Raw genomic sequence first — 16441 nt, 5'->3', positions numbered from 1 at the left:
GTAGGAGGGTGAGAAGGTAGCTGAGACATGGCTTGTATCAGAAGTTCTCAGACTCCTTTATACTCTTAAAAAGTGTTACAGACTCCAAAGGGCTTCTGTCCGTGTGGGTTATATCTATAAATATTTATCACATTAGAAATTGAAACAGAAATGTAAAAAAAAACTTGTTAATTCATCTTAAAATAGCAATAAACCATTACATGTTCACATAAATAACTTTATTTTTTAAATTTTATTTTCTAAAATTAAAAAAAAAAAGCCAGAAGAAGGGCATTGTTTTGTATTTTTGCAAATCTCTACAATTTCTGGCTTATCAGAAGACACTAGAGTCTCATATCTGCTTCTGCATTCACTCTCTTGCGACATGCTGTTTTGGTTGGACTATATGAGGAAAGCCTGGCTTTGAACAGATAGTTGGTAAAGGGAGGACCTTAGGGACCCCCTGAAATTATTTAAGGACCCCTGGTCCTCACTTGGAGAGCTGTTTATTTATGCTAATATAGGTTGGGGAGGCTCAAGCCTTTGAAAATCACATTCTTAGTTTAGTCCGTGAGGAGAGGAGCCTCTGTGTCCCTCAGTGTAAGTCGTGTCCCACAGTAACGTGCCATTGCTGGTTTCCCAGCATAACTGAGGAGGATAAAGGGCTGGGACTGGGAGCTTGGAGGCCTCCCAGCCAGCCTGCTGTGCAGCCCTGGGAGCATCTCCACGGATCCGGAGAGCAGAACTTAGGAAACGCCCACCAGCTTTTCTCTCTGTGTTGGGGCCCAGTGTGCTTTGAACTTCCTGTTGACAGAATATCTAGTTTGGGCCATAAAACAGCCCAATATGTCTTTCTCACTTTCTCTCCTTTTAAAAAGATGAAAGAAAAAACATGTAAGTGAGCTCTGGTTGTCTCCATAAAAGACGTAATAAACGCGGATGGCTGGAAGATGTGGAAGTCAAGCTTTCCAGTTGGGGCTCAGTTGAGACTTCAACTGGAGTTGAGCGTGAGTTGAGCCTGGAAATGACTACGCCGTTAAATCAAACTAAAATGTGTTCCATGAGAAACGGTTTTCTTGGTTGGAGAGGAGGGTGGAAGATGAACAGCAGTTAAATTGTTCAACAGTGTTTGTGGGGTTTTTTTTGGAAGTGCCTACACCATGCCAGACACTATTCTTGGTGCTTGGAATGCATCAAGAAGAGATCCCTGAGCTGAGGAAGTTAGTTGGGGTGAAGTGGAGGTGTGTCTGCGGCAAACAGTCAGCATAACAAGTACATGGCATGCTATGGGGAAAAGAGAGCAAGGTGACGAAGACCAGGCAGTGGGGAATGCGTGGCAGTTCCGGATCAGGTGGTTGGGTCGGGCCCCGCCCCTCGGGATGGGCAGACTTGGGTAGGGATTTGGAAGGGAGATGGGAATTGGCCATTGATTTGAAAGGTGGGAGTGTGCCCTGCACCTTTGAGGAAGAACAAAGAGGCCAACGTGGCTGGAGCAGAGTTGGGCAGGGGGAGGGGGGCGGGGGGAAGGGGATGCTGCAGAGAAGCGGCACGGGGATTGGAGGAGGGAAAGAGAAGGCTTCCAGCTGTGGGAAGAGGGACTTGGAGCTGAACCTTGAAGGATCAGTATTCCTGGAATTCCTGGACGCAAGAAAAGTTGGGAGCATACACCGGCATGAGTTCTTCAGTTTCACTGGTGGCTGCATGCATCCAAAGGTCCAGTGCTAAGGCTGGACGTTGGTGGAAGGCCTGGATGGACAGCCTTGGGGGCCCTCACCTTGCTCTCTGGGAGACTTACCCAGCCATGGCATGCAGGATGGATTGATGGGCGGAAGGTAGTTAGAACAGAGAGTCTGTGGCTGAACCAGGGATGCGGCACTAGGAAAAGAAGAAAAGGGACTAGGGATGTGATATATCCTGAGGTCCTGAGGAGGGGAAGGGTGACGACAGGGTTTGAGACATGCACATAGAAAAACAGATGAAAGGAGAGAAGATGATTCACGGACTTAGACATGGAGCTGTCTCCAATCTGGAGTTACCTGAGGCAACATTTCAAGCATTTGCCAACTTACTTCTGAGACTCTTCTGGGCAGCAGTAAGAACTTCAGCAGTTGTAATTGAGAGAAATTTTGAGTCACTCCGTTGTGAATCATTAGAGAGGATGGGACTGAGTGCTGGAAACTTTAAAGGGCATGGAGATTTTGCCTTAGGAAGGAAAGAGGAAGGAAACAGAAACAGGGTTTTAGAAATGTCTCAAAGGGAGCTGGGACACATGTAAAGAGGCTAAGAGTGGGAGGTCAAGAGGTACAGTTTACAAACTTCGGAATCAAAAATTCAAAATGGGGGCTTCCCTGGTGGCGCAGTGGTTGAGAGTCCGACTGCCGATGCGGAGGACGCGGGTTCGTGCCCCGGTCCGGGAGGATCCCACGTGCCGCGGAGCGGCTGGGCCCGTGAGCCATGGCCGCTGAGCCTGCGCGTCCGGAGCCTGTGCTCCGCAACGGGAGAGGCCGCAACAGTGAGAGGCCCGCGTACCGCAAAAAAAAAAAAAAAAAAAAAAAAATCAAAATGGCACTGGCTCTTTGTGTAGAGAGAGGAAAGAAAAAAACCTTACAGTGATGGCAAATGGATGCTGCAGTATTTCTGTAAATCAAGAGTGGCAATTGTTAGTAGCAGAGCCTAGCAGTTACTTACAGCATAGGAAACATCATTTTCTTAGTTTATTGTGCAGTTTTGCGAATGTGAAAATAATTCAAGGGGATTACATTGGCTCACACCAGCCTTGGTGGGCCTGTGTATTTTTCCCATGAGACCTTGTTTTTCCCAAGTTCCTCAGCAGCACCCATTCTTTCATGCTAGTGCAGGAAGCTAGTAAGTGAGGTCAGGCAGCGTCTTCTCTCCTTGGGCTGAGATGTAAGTAAGGCTGAGGACGGACATGACAGTAATTAGAGTTAACACTCTTGTGCAGGTACTGTGTGCTGGGCACCATTCTAGAAACTTGTGTTACCTCAATCTCACATCTTACAAAGTGTCTTACAAAGTAAATGTTGTTGCTATTCCCATTATACAGGTGAGGAGACTGAGGCATGGATTGGTTCAAAATAACTTGCCCAGACATGACATTTGCTGTGTTGAGATTACCACGGGAGGGCATACGAAGAGTATAGTAGAGTGTAGTACTGAACGTACCAAGGAGAGAATGTTGGAAACCAAAGACAGTGCTTACGTGTGTGCATGTGTGGCGGAGGGGAGTCCTTAGATTTGGGGGATAAAATGAAGATGATAAGCCAGAGGGGGAATATTTTAGAATTTAATGAGGCAGAAATTGTTCTAATTCAAGGCTTCTGAAGGTCAAAATCTCCTCCCCCAGGGACGTCCCTGGTGGCCCAGTGGTTAAGAATCCATACGTCCACTGCAGGGGGCGTGGGTTCTATCCCTGGTTGGGGAATTAAGATCCCGCGTGCCTCGTGGCATGGCCAAAAAAAAAAAAAAAAAATCTCCTCCCCCCATTGAAATTCTGTGAACTCTCTTCTTCTGTATTTACCTTCTTCTCTCTACAGGTATATTGAAGCAAAGCTGGATTCAACGGGGAAATTAAACAAAGTGACCAACATACCAGTTTCTAACTGCATTCGACTTGTAACTACAAGTTGCCAATTGACCCTCCTGGTCCCTGACTTGTCCCAGGGCCCTTGAACTTTGTGGCTAATTAGCTCTTCAAAATTGTGTCCACACATCTTTAGCACAGCAAACCTGTCCCTCAGAGTCTTTCTGAATTCCCTGGTGGAAACAACTTGAGCCTTTGCCACAATGTGTCTTTAGCCTATGTTCAAGCTGGGTGACCCTCCTCCAGTTTTCAAGGCAGTGAAAACAGGCTTTGAATTTACCTCTTGCTGCCTCCACTTTAGCACCAGAGCTCATTTCAGCATTTGCTGCCTGGCTAAAATGACAAAGAAAACTCTTGCCTGGCAGCTGTCGAATGTTTGGGGCAACAGCTGGCCACTTGTGCATCCAATGGGAAAGTGCATGCATTCATGCTGGGAGACTGCCAGTGGAATGGAAATCGGTGAGTGCTCGAAGGATCTGGCTTGGGAGGACTTGTCCAGGAAGAGCAGGATTGAAGAGCCTCTGTATTCCGTGAATGTTGTTTATAATTGGAAGCCTCTTCTGTGGAGTGGTTCTAACATGGGGAGTTTATTTTGAGCTAGTTTTAGGAAATCTTTGGCTGGATCATGCACCATGTTGGGAGTTACTTCTGTGTCTAGCTAGGGTCTTACCATTTCCCTTGATCTCCTCTGACTTTTGCTTTAAGTTTCAGTATTTGGTTAAATATTCTAGGACTGATCGTATGCTAAGACATCTAACTAGAGAAGAAGGAACATGCCTCGCATTTGCAATAAAGACTGCTGGGCTTCCGTGGGAATTTTCCCTGGGGTTGATCATCTGGATTTCTTGCCTTTGGAAGAGTGGGGTGGTTGACAGGGGCTTTTTTTTTTTTTTTTTGCGGTACGCGGGCCTCTCACTGTTGTGGCCTCTCCCATTGCGGAGCACAGGCTCTGGACGCACAGGCTCAGCACTCGTGGCTCAAGGGCCCAGCCGCTCCGCGGCATGTGGGATCCTCCTGGACCGGGGCATGAACCCGTGTCCCCTGCATCGGCAGGCGGACTCTCAACCACTGCGTCACCAGGGAAGCCCTACAGGGGCTTTTAAGTGTGGGGAGAGTCAGGTTTCTCATGTGTGAAGTGTCCTTGAGATGGAGGTCGGTAGGAGGAGGAGCCCTTCGGAAAGATGCACCAGGAATGTTCGCATCACAATGATGCTGTCTTTCTTCTGAGCTGTTGGAAGCTGTATCACAGTGGTATGCATCCTGCCATTTGAGAAGGATGCGCATTTAGGATGCAGCCTTGGAGCGCTCTTTCAGTGTGTGAACCTAGTGCCTCTACATCAGTGTATCTGTCTTTGGTTTGTTCTAGAGATTCTGAGACCTGTTAACTTGTAATTCTCGTGTGGCACTTAGGCATCTGGAGCCCTGCTGTAGATGACTGTCTCCCACACTCAAGGTGTAGGGGGGTGTGGAGTCCCGTTGACCATTCAGGGGTGGAGCAATGCCTCTGGCTGGGTGGACATCATTTCCCACAATGCTGGAGCAAGGGTTTCTGGGTATTTGGCACATCCCAAGCTTCATGATCAAATAGAGGCTGGAGCTGGGCAGCCACCGTCTGTTTCTGGACAGGCTGGGTCACATATCAGTGGGAGGATGTGTACCACTTAGCCTGCTTAACCACTGTGGAAGCCAGGTGGAGCTGGCTTGGATCACAGATCCGGGAGCATTCTCCAGTGGCTACGCTCCCAAAGCGTTCCAGCTCCGCTGGGGCCGGCAGGCCTCTTAACCTGGAGTAATCACTTCTTTGCTCGATTTACTGGTCATCCCAGAGTTGAATACACACAGCCTGGGCCATTGCAGGGTTGCAGTGTCAGTTGGCATGAGCACGTGTTCAAGCCTGACAAAGAGGTGAGTGTCTATTGAGGCCTCAACTCTTAGTTGCAGTAGAGACATCAAGGCATTCTGTAGGAGTTCATGGTTTGTGGGCATGTAGTAGACTGTTAAGAGACATGCCTGTCCAGTGTCTGCCTCTGTTTCCCTCATCTTCTTTTTCATCTTCTCCTTCCGTCCACTTTTGAGTCTGAGCTCTTTGCTGGGAAACTCAAGGCATATAGATGCACAGTCACTCAGTTGTGCTGGGAAAACCTAGAAGGGGCACTGTTGAAAAACAGAAGGGAAGGCATGGAGTTGACTATTGAGACAGGATCCAGTCAGGTGCTCCTTGCGGCTGAGCCATGGGGCCATCTTGTCCAGTGGAAAAGGTCGTTGGAGGCATGGGCTCCAACCTCCAATCCGCCACCTGCCAGACTTGTGACTTTCTAAACCTCAGCATCTCCATGCATCCACCAAGGGGATGGTTTGGCAAGGTTCCTTCCTGTTCCAGAGCTCTGGGAATTACAAGATGCCTGGAATTAATTTCTCCTTTTTGTTCTGAAGTCTTTCTCTTATGACCTAGAGAGGATACCTGTGTAGCTGATCTTACAGAGGAGCAGCTCATCTCTTTTCATTTTTGAGACAAGTTTATAGCTGGATTTGTCACTTCTTCCAGAGAAGGACTGAGGCATGTGAAAATGAATCCAGATGTTGGTGAGAAACACACAAACTCCGCATCTCCCACCACCCATGGTTATCTTGAATAATCACTGATGGCCAAATTTATTTATTAGATCAAAAGGGATATGTATGGTAAATGTCCTTGCCAGAGAGAAATGTGGGTTGGTAACAGCACTCTCCTGTTTGTATAGAGGACTTTGACCTACTAGATCTGGGTCCTTGATGACCATTGGTGGAGGGTAACAGGCAGGACAGCAGATGGCCAAGTGACAGAACCAGTAATCACAGGGTCTGAGTCTGAGCCGCATCCATGGTTTCTTTGACACTCTTGAGTTCCTCTATATCCCAGGGACCTAAACTGCATCGCAAATGTCGTTGGTCCTTAGAAACTCGCTTAACCACTTCCTGCTACTATGTCCCTTCTTACCTCCTCCTTGTTTTTTCTTTTCTTTTTTCAAATTTTTTTTTACTGTTCTTTTAAAATTTATTTATTTATTTTTGGCTGTGTTGGGTCTTCGTTTCTGTGCGAGGGCTTTCTCTAGTTGCGGCAAGTGGAGGGCCACTCTTCATCGCGGTGCGCGGGCCTCTCACTGTTGCGGCCTCTCTTGTTGTGGAGCACAGGCTCCAGACGCGCAGGCTCAGTAGTTGTGGCTCACGGGCCCAGTTGCTCCACAGCATGTGGGATCTTCCCAGACCAGGGCTCGAACCCGTGTCCCCTGCATTGGCAGGCAGATTCTCAACCACTGTGCCACCAAGGAAGCCCCTCTTTTTTTTTTTAAATAAACTTTTTATTTTAGAACAGCTTTAGAATTACATAAACATTGCAAAGATAGTAGAAAGGGTTCCCATATACCACACACCCAGTTAACCTTGAGCTCTTGGCCGAGGTGGTATTTGCCAGGTTTTTCCACTGTCAAATTTCTACCCTTTGCACACTGTACTCCTTGTTGTGTGTTTTTGTGTTTTTTGAAGGTGTACGATGTGATGATTTAATATATGTATATAGTGTGAACTGATTACCAAAATCAAATTAATTAACATATCCATCACTCACATAATTACCCCTTCCTCCCTCCCTCCCTTCCTTCCTTTATCTCTCTCTCTCTCTTTCTTTCTTTTGTGGTGAGAACACTTACGATCTACTTTCCTAGCAAATTTCAAGGATACAACATGGTATCATTAACTAGAGTCATCAGGCTATATATCAGATCCGCAGAACTTGTTATAATAACTAAAAGTTTGTAACCTTCACCAATGTCTCCCCATTTCTCCGGGCCCTCACCCTCTGGCAACCACCATTCTACCCTCTGGTTCTGTGAGTTTTACATTTTTACGTTCCACATAGAAGTCAATCATACAGTATTTGTCTTTCCGTGTCTCCTTTGCTTGTTTTCATGTCTGGCTATGCCCATTTTAAGTTGCTCACTTAGGACCTATTCATGACGCAAGTGAACTCTGAGGGCCCTAATTTAGAATTGACCAGGTGAGATGTGCGGAGACATGGTCACAGCACCTGTCTGGGCCTCGTGCAGGGTGATATTAGTATGTGGCTTGTCTCATTCTGCCTACCCTGCCACTGCCTCTCATCAAAGATTTGAACACAAAGCATTGATTTATATGGCAATCGGAATAGCCCGTTAGTTTTTACATTTTCAAACCATAATTAACTATGTATGAGACTAAAGGCTTAACAAGAGGTTAAGCCCCCAAACCACATATTACTTTGCTGTCTCTTCCTATGTCAGACTCACATTCCGATTCTCTCCCTTTGAGAAAAACCAGTCTAATTTCTTATCCATGAGACTGTCGAGCTGTGCTGTCCAGTACTGCTGTCATTTTCCTCCCTTGATGACTACCATTATTTAATCATTGTTTATGGAAATGCCTTTAGCACTTCAGAGCAATTAAGATTCTGATTTAAGAACAGATCTTCCTGTCCCGGAAATGTTCAACACGCAAGCAGGCGCAGTGCTTTGGAAGTTCCAAATGTTTTTAAACTGGGAATTGATACCCGCCACATCCTGGCAGTGCCCCAAGCTGTCCCTTGGCCCAGGGGCGGTGAGTAGCTTGCTTCGGGCTCCTAGCATCCCAGCTTTGAAAGGGCAAGGTAATTGGAGAGCCTGCATGGGAGCTGTGAGCCCCACAGACTTTTTTAGCTCAATGTGAGAAGTGAGAAGCTGTTTGTTTTCAAGAAGCAAAGCTGATTGGAGCCTGAGGACGCTTCCCTGCTCCTGGGCTGTGGGTCCTTGCTGGGTGAGTGGGTGAGGTAGCACCCTAGTTTTCTTTTTAGTCACCAGATTATAGAATAGACCCCTAACTAGGCCCTTCGTTAAAAAAAAAAAAAAAGTTATCAGTAAAGACTTCATTATCCCTTGGAATAACTCAATATCCCTGGAATAACTCATCAGTCAGCAGAATACCCTAGAGCTCCAGGCAGGCTGACGAGGGTGAGGGTGCAGAGCTCACTCAGCAGGGCAGTGGGAGCATCTCAGTAGCTGATTTGCCAATTACCTGAAAGTCAGATAATTGATAAGTTTTCTGAAATCTTGTTGCTTTTTGAAAAATGTTTCTTGAACATTCCAAATTGTTGGCATTCATACCGGGGCAGCTTCATGGTTTTCCTGAGCTGCTCTGCGGGCAAGTTGGGTTTGTGCGGGTCAGGGGGGTGAGGAGTAATTGGTCCAGGAGAGGCTGGGAGCAGTGATGCCCTGTGGGTTGCCTGCAGCTACACGGCCCCTGGCTGGACCGACAGAAGCCCCTGGGTTACTTCTCTGCATGATGCATGTCTTCTTTTTTCTCCCTTTCGGCTCCCAAGGATGTTAATGCGGGCGAGGGTAGCGAGTTTGCCGACAGTGGGATCGAAGGGGCCACCACCGACACGGACCTCCTGTCCAGGCGATCCAATGCCACCAACTCCAGCTACTCACCCCCCACCGGCCGCGCCTTTGTGGGCAGCGATAGCGGCAGCAGCTCCACCGGGGACGCAGCCCGCCAGGGGGTGTACGAGAATTTCCGACGGGAGCTGGAGATGAGCACCACCAACAGTGAGAGCCTGGAGGAGGCCGGCTCGGCGCACAGCGACGAGCAGAGCAGCGGTACGCTGAGCTCCCCGGGCCAGTCCGATATCCTGCTCACGGCCGCTCAGGGCACGGTGCGTAAGGCCGGAGCCCTGGCAGTCAAGAACTTCCTGGTGCACAAGAAGAACAAGAAGGTGGAGTCGGCCACCCGGAGGAAGTGGAAGCACTACTGGGTGTCCTTGAAAGGTGAGAGAGGGAGCATCCTTCCTGCAGTGCTGGGTACATCCTGTGCTCCGTGGTGCACCTGTGCAAATGATGTTTTTCAATTACATGGAACTTCTATTTCATGCTAATTTCAAAACTTATTTTGTGGTGGTAAGAATACTTAACGTGAGATCTCCCTTCTTAGCATATTTTTGGGTGTACGTTACGGTATTGTTGACTAAGGCACGCAGTCGTACAGCACACCTAGAACATAATCATCTTATCTAGCTGAAACTTTGTCCCTTGATTAGTCACTCCCCATTTTCCTTCTCCACCAATGTTTTATTTCCTTTACTGTTTCACAGTTAAGCTATTGGAGCCTCTCGTCTAGTTTTCTCATATATACAGCTGGTTCTCCTGACAGTTTGAAAGGCTTGAGTTCTAAAAGAATATTTTTTTGGAATCATTCCAAAACAAGTGCCTCCCGAAGTGACTGTTTTGGAGGGAAAAATCACTGGTTTGAATCTTATGAAATTGTCATTTGGGGGGTAAAAAATGATGGAATATTGCTAATTTCATGGGGCTCAACCCAGTGCTTAATGGAATGTCTGAGCCATCTATGTTTGTGAAAAAGTCACTGTTTTATGGTCAGACTTTGAATATTTGAGTGTGTGTGTGTATATATAGAGATATATATCTATATCATGTATATATATCTATATACAATGGTATATCTGTATACCATCGTCTTTCTTTTCATTAGTAAGCATAATACATTTATGTCTTGCTATTCATTATCGCTTTACACACACTTTAGAAGTATGTATGTGTATTTTTGCACACCTGCATATATCTTGGTAGTGTAGAAATTGTAACATGTTTGTGAGCTCTGTTTCTTAAAAAGAAAAACACTTCTCAAGACTGCTTAGAATCTTTGACACAAGATGGATTTGAAGCAGGGTTAGTACATGGCAGGATATGTTAGACAGGTTAATAAGCATGAAGGATGGGTCCAGGAGGAAGAAGCCTGGGCTCAGCTGGTGTGGTGCACCCATGACTCCATCTGACACTGGATTTCACCAACTGTGGCTGGTGTAGAACAGCCAATCCTAGAGGCATGGAACAGCCTAGAGCTCTGTGCAGTGGTGTAAACCCCCCAGGGACATGCAGGGTTTGGGTGGGCCCCATTACTAATGCTGCCAGCTGTTGCTTCAGTACCTGGTGAAACAGAAAGGGAGCATGTTAATTAGACTGTAGGTCTTGCTGCATGTCACTGAGACCCACAATGACAGTGCCTCAAGCCAGACAGAACTTTATTTCCCTTCCACCTAGCAGAGGTGGAGCGTCTAAGAGTGATGGGCTGACTCTTTGCTGTTAAGTCATCCAGAAGCCAGAATTCCTTTTGTCGTTGCTTAACTGTCCCTAGAGCATTGTGTTAGTCTGAATGATTAGGATAGCTCACCAGCGGGTCCAGGTTCCAGCGGAAAAATGGGGGAAGTGGAGGGTGTATCCCTCTGCACTGAGGGTACAACCTGGAAATTGCCTGCATCTCTTCTGCTTCCATCGCACTGGCCACAAATGAGTCCAGCCTAGCTGCAAGGGAGGCAAGGATGGGCCCAGCTGAGCACTGGGGTTTCTATTACTGCAGAAGAAAGGGGGTTGTGTGTTTTAGGGAACAACCAACTGTCCCATATAGGAGTCTTTCCTCTTGACAGCCAGTGCAGGGTAGCTTCCCCTACTGCCAAGAGCCTGTGTGTCTAATGTTGCTGCATGTTTAGGGTGGGATGCTGTCTTTCTCTTCATGTCTAGCTTTTAAGACTTGCTGGGTTATTTCATCTTGTTGCTCCACTTCCAAGGATGTCTCAGGAAGAGTCAGGTTCTTTCTCATGTCCTTTTCTCATTTGAAAAGTCTACCTTAGTGGTTTCAAAGTTTGAATAGATGTGGAGTTCTGGCAGCCATAGTATCTTCTGTGGAAAAATCACAGGAATTACTGATATTAAGCTTTAAATTTTATTTTCTATACTAAATCAGATACCATAATATAGTCTATATAAAGTGTATATGAAATTTTGAACACACATGTGAAATAAGAATATTGAATTTGAGCAAATTCTATCAGTTTACACATATGCACAGCACACTTTGCTTTTAGTTTTCCATCGTGAATTGGGAAACGTGTGTTTGATGTCATGGTCCTGCTTGTGAAACACAGATGTCCATTCTGTGGGAGCATTTTGGAGAACTGCTACTGTTTTTTTTCACACGGGACCTGCCTTGGCTTAATTTAGAGGCACTGCAGGGTCCTGTCTGAGGGGCCCTGCTCTTTGCTCCTCCCCTAAATGTCCACACCACTGGACGCTGCAACCTCTGTTCCCTTTAGCAGCCCATCTTATTGTTCATTTTGTTAACTAATGCTGAGTTGTTAACAACATGATTAGAAGACCACCTGCAGTCACGGTCACCTGAGATGCTTCCTGGGTTATATCCATACCTGCTGAATCTCACAGTTTGGAGGTGGGGCCCTGTATTAGTCCCTGTACTAGAGCTGCTATAGCAAAGTACCACAGACTGGGTGGCTTAAACCAAAGAACTTTATTTTCTCACAGTCCAGGAGCCTAGAAGTCTCAGATCAAGGTGTCATCAGGTTTGGTGTTTTCTGAGGCCTCGCTCCTGGGCTTGCAAATGGCCGTCTTCTTCTAGTATCTTCACGTCCTCCCTCTGTACCTGTCTATGTCCAAATCCCCTCTTCTTATAAGGACAGCGGTCATATTGGATTAGGGCCCACCCTTATGACCTCGTTTAATTTTAATGACCTCTGTAAAGACCTTATCTCCAAATACAGCCATATTCGGAGGCCCTGGGTTAGGACTTCGGCATAGGAACTTGGGGGGATAGAATTCAGCCCATGACAGGCCCGGAATTTGTGGTTTAAACAGGCTTCCCAGGTGATTCTTACACTAAAGATGAGAATAACACCGTTAGTGGCGTAGAATAAAAATAATTAGGTGATTTTTTACTTGGGACGTGGAAGCGGGGGCTGTTTTGTTTCTGCTGTTCCTTTAGAGAATAAATGATCAAGGAAGGCAAGGTGTGGGTGCTCAGCTCACACACCCATTAGAGGAGGGAGGCTTCACTTTCTTGGTGACCCAGATCTGAGTGACACAGTCTGTCAGGATCCAGGCCCAGAGCACAGAGCTGCCGAGTCCTTTGCTTCTTGCTCCTGACAGGTCCCATTATACATTGACAGACTTGGGGCTTGTCCTTGCCACTCAGAGGCAGGGCTTGCTGCTGACTTGGGCTTGGATATGGAGAAATAAAAAGCAGAGTGCCTGGGAACCGTAGGCTAGAAAATTCTCCTAAGATTCTTTCACTTTTGACAGAATAATTAATTTTACGAAAAAAGGTTTTATTTAGAATTAATCTCTGGAGTGTCTCCATCCACAACTGAAAAGCATACAGATTATGTTCAAGTGAAGATGAAAGTAAATGGACCTGTTACCAGGGACCACGTGGTTCCCAGATTTGCTGCTTCTCATTAATTTTTTTTTTTATTTTTTTCTTTTTTTGCGTTATGTGGGCCTCTCACTGTCGTGGCCTCTCGCGTTGCAGAGCACAGGCTCCGGACGTGCTGGCTCAGCGGCCATGGCTCATGGGCCCAATTGGAACATGTAGGGCTTCCCTGGTGCCGCAGTGGTTGGGAGTCCGCCTGCCGATGCAGGGGACGCGGGTTCGTGTCCCGGTCCGGGAGGATCCCACGTGGCGCGGAGCGGCTGGGCCCATGAGCCATGGCCGCTGAGCCAGCACGTCCGGAGCCTGTGCTCCGCAACAGGAGAGGCCACAACAGTAAGAGCCCCGCGTACAGCCAAAAAAAAAAAAAAAAGAACATGTAGATAATTGAGTACAAGCTGATTTTTAACCACCCACTGTCACGGGCGATTGTAAACCAACTTTGAAAAATTATGAAAACATCAATTTGGGAAGACATAAGATGTTCAATGTGATGTGTGGATGCCCCGTATCCATTATCTATAGGCTTCAGTCTCTGTTCTCAAACTATGGTAAAGCTGTGTTGCTCTTTTTCTGTTACGGATTTGTTCATCATTAGCGTAATATTAGTCCTAAGGATTATTTAGAGCAGGGTTTCTCAACAGAAGGCCTATTGACATTTTCTGGATAATTCTTTGTCATGTGGCCTGTCATGGGCATTGTAGGATGTTTAGCAATATCCCTGTCCGCTACTCGCCTCCTTCTGTTCCCCACCCCCAAGTTGTGACAGCCAAAAATGTCTCCCGACTTCACCAAATGTCCCTCATTCAGCAAGATTGCCCCACCTCAGGAACCTCGGGTTTGGAGGAAAAGGGCCTCCCCTTTCCATTTCTTTTCTTTTTGTGTCTCTGAATCTATGTTAGCTTAAGACATGGAAAGAGGAGGTATAGATGATTCCGAACGTGACCTCTGTGTTCCTGTAAAAACTTGAGATCTTCAAAATAACAGGAATTATAAGAAAAACAGGGTTGGGGCAGAACACTCCGTAAGTATATAATTAAATTATATGTAAGCAACTTATTACTACAAAACCTAAAGAAATAGAAAACAAAACCCTACTAAAATTACTCTCATAACATTCCTAATTTCCAACAAGAAATATCACAGAAAACGTACAACCTTAAGAAAAAAATGTGAATATAACTTGAATGGATTAGAGGAAGAATTGAAACTCCTGAATTATGGAGACAAGGACAATAGTTATAAAACCATGAAATTCAGGAACACCGTGCAATAGACTTTTAGGCAGAGCTCACGGTCAGGCTGTACCAAGGCAAACACTGTGAAACGAGTGGGCCTCGCGTGCCTGCGTGCTGCGTGCGTCTGTGCTGGGGGACCTTAAATCCAGCAGCTGTTACATGCTCCTGTGAAATATTACGGGCTGGGAAAAATCGCCTTTGCACTCATGTGACTTCCATTGATCCCCATCGTTCTACGATGTCAGTTACAAATTTGCTTTACAGAAGTTCATACTGCAGGCGAGTAGATTGTACTTGGAAGTCTTTGTGATTCACATAAACGGTGTCCCTTGCTTGTGGTAAGGAAGATGTTGAAGACGGACCAAGTGGCTTATGTTGAAATTAAAGAGTCAGAAAGCTGGGCCCAGGTTTCCCCTGAAATGATGACTTGAGAGCAAGTGCTCAGTGAGTAATTACTAATAAAGTGCGCCTCACATGTAGGCCATGACGGAGGGTTTCTATTGAACCCACCTTGCCACAAATGTAGGAGAGGTTTCTATTACTCCTGTCTCATTTAGTTTCACAGTATAATTTAGTGTGGACCAGGCCTCTGGCCTCCCCCAGGCCTTCATATGTGTGCCATGTGTTTCCTCTTCCAGGAGGAGCAAGGACATGGCTGATCTCTAGCAAAACATTTTATAGAAAAGATCTGAGACTAAAAGTCTGTCATTTCGTTCCTTATCCTGAAAGCACCTAAAGCCAGTGTTATAGTTTGTTTTCTCCAAGGGCATAGTCAAAAAACCCAATAAATTGTGTTCTCTGGTTGCATATCCTGTGAGACATATTGGGAGCGACTCCAGTGGGACAGAACTGGTGCCGGTCCTCACTCAGTGGTGCTTGCTGTTCAGGCCTGAGGAGCTGAATTTACAGCCACCACTGGCCAGAGGAGCCATCAGACCCCCGTATGCCTGTGAGGATATCTGTCACATTCTAAAACAGGAAGTAAGATCTTAAAGAACTTGAGGGTATGAATGACGAAACTGTGATTTAAGAGTCTTAACATTGTAAATCAACTATACTTCAATTAAAAAAAAAAGTCTCTGTCCAAGCCCATCCAAGACTTAGTACAAGCATGGCCCCATTCTCTTTACTTCCTAGGTTTCACACTCATTTCCAGCCCTTTCCTGGTAACAGGGCACAAGCAACAGTTTCCACTACAGACTTTTTTGTTGCATGAGCACCAAATACTCACACGGACCCCCATTCTGTTTCCTCAGGGTGCACACTCTTTTTCTACGAGAGCGATGGTAGGTCTGGAATAGACCACAACAGCATCCCCAAGCATGCCGTCTGGGTGGAGAACAGCATCGTGCAGGCCGTGCCTGAGCACCCCAAGAAGGACTTTGTCTTCTGCCTCAGCAATTCCCTGGGTGATGCCTTCCTTTTCCAGGTTTGTTGGGCTCCTCCTTTGCAGAGCATTTCAAATCTCTTACCAGATACCTCCGTCTCCTGCCCATGTACCTCACCCTGTTTTCCTTTGAGTGGTGGGTTCTATCTTTTGCACATTATAGGAACAAAAACGATGAATGACAAAATAAATGTCTATACTGAGTTCCAGGAATGATTGAACTCTCCCAGAGGCCTCCACAGTGAAGCCCGAGGAGGGGTGTGGGTTGAAGGATTTTTCACTGTAGTCTTGATATCATTTGTGTAGCACTTTAGAGAAAGGATCATGAATTCCTTAATTTAGACACGATTTGCACTGTCACAATTTTTCATCATAATATGTTCTCTTCTAATATTACTCATAAAGTAAAATCATGACATCCCAGAAATGACTAGCTATACCCAACCAGTTTTTCTTCCTCATCTTTTCAGAACTTCAGAATGAAAGTTCTTGAAGTTTGATGGTTAATTGTATTAAAAAAATACCAACCTGCTTATCGCTTCAGGGTTAACATTTGCTTCAATAGGGAATCCTTTGAGTTTGGTCAGTTGTGATGCACTTTTTGTGGTGTTAATTAGGCTTTCTTCATTTATTCCCACAATACAGGAATTCCTCAAGCCTTTATTCCATGCTTCCTATGTGCTATGCACAGTGATATTGAGAATACCAAGAAGATATTTTGATACAGTTTCTACACTTAAAAGTGTTCACATGTAATATGGGAGACAGACATTGGAATGAATTGATCTTTATGATGTGGTAAATCTTGACAGTGAATGGTAGAGTAGGGATGAACTGAATGAAATTGACAGTGAGGATATTCCATGCCACAGAGAGAGTTGCAATAAAGGCATGGCAGAGAGTAATAGGTTATTTCACCATGTTTCTGGGTTTGTCCCCTATAGTTATTTCCATTTG

At 46.0% G+C, this 16441-nt stretch overlaps 1 protein-coding gene across 5 annotated transcripts in view; it reads left to right on the top strand.

Moving 5' to 3' along the window:
• Positions 1–16441, top strand: part of TIAM1 (TIAM Rac1 associated GEF 1) — a 206297-nt gene that overhangs the window by 77113 nt on the left and 112743 nt on the right. For all 5 annotated transcript variants that reach the window (XM_060150825.1, XM_060150823.1, XM_060150824.1 and 2 more), the window contains exons 4-5: positions 8946–9393; positions 15354–15526. In XM_060150825.1, the coding sequence (XP_060006808.1) occupies positions 8946–9393; positions 15354–15526 (621 nt within the window). The remainder of the gene's footprint in view (positions 1–8945; positions 9394–15353; positions 15527–16441) is intronic.

Source organism: Lagenorhynchus albirostris, chromosome 5, assembly GCF_949774975.1.
Source record: "Lagenorhynchus albirostris chromosome 5, mLagAlb1.1, whole genome shotgun sequence".
Lineage (NCBI taxonomy): Eukaryota > Metazoa > Chordata > Mammalia > Artiodactyla > Delphinidae > Lagenorhynchus > Lagenorhynchus albirostris.
The sequence above is the reverse complement of the archived record's forward strand: the minus strand, read 5'-3'. Positions and strand labels throughout refer to the sequence as shown.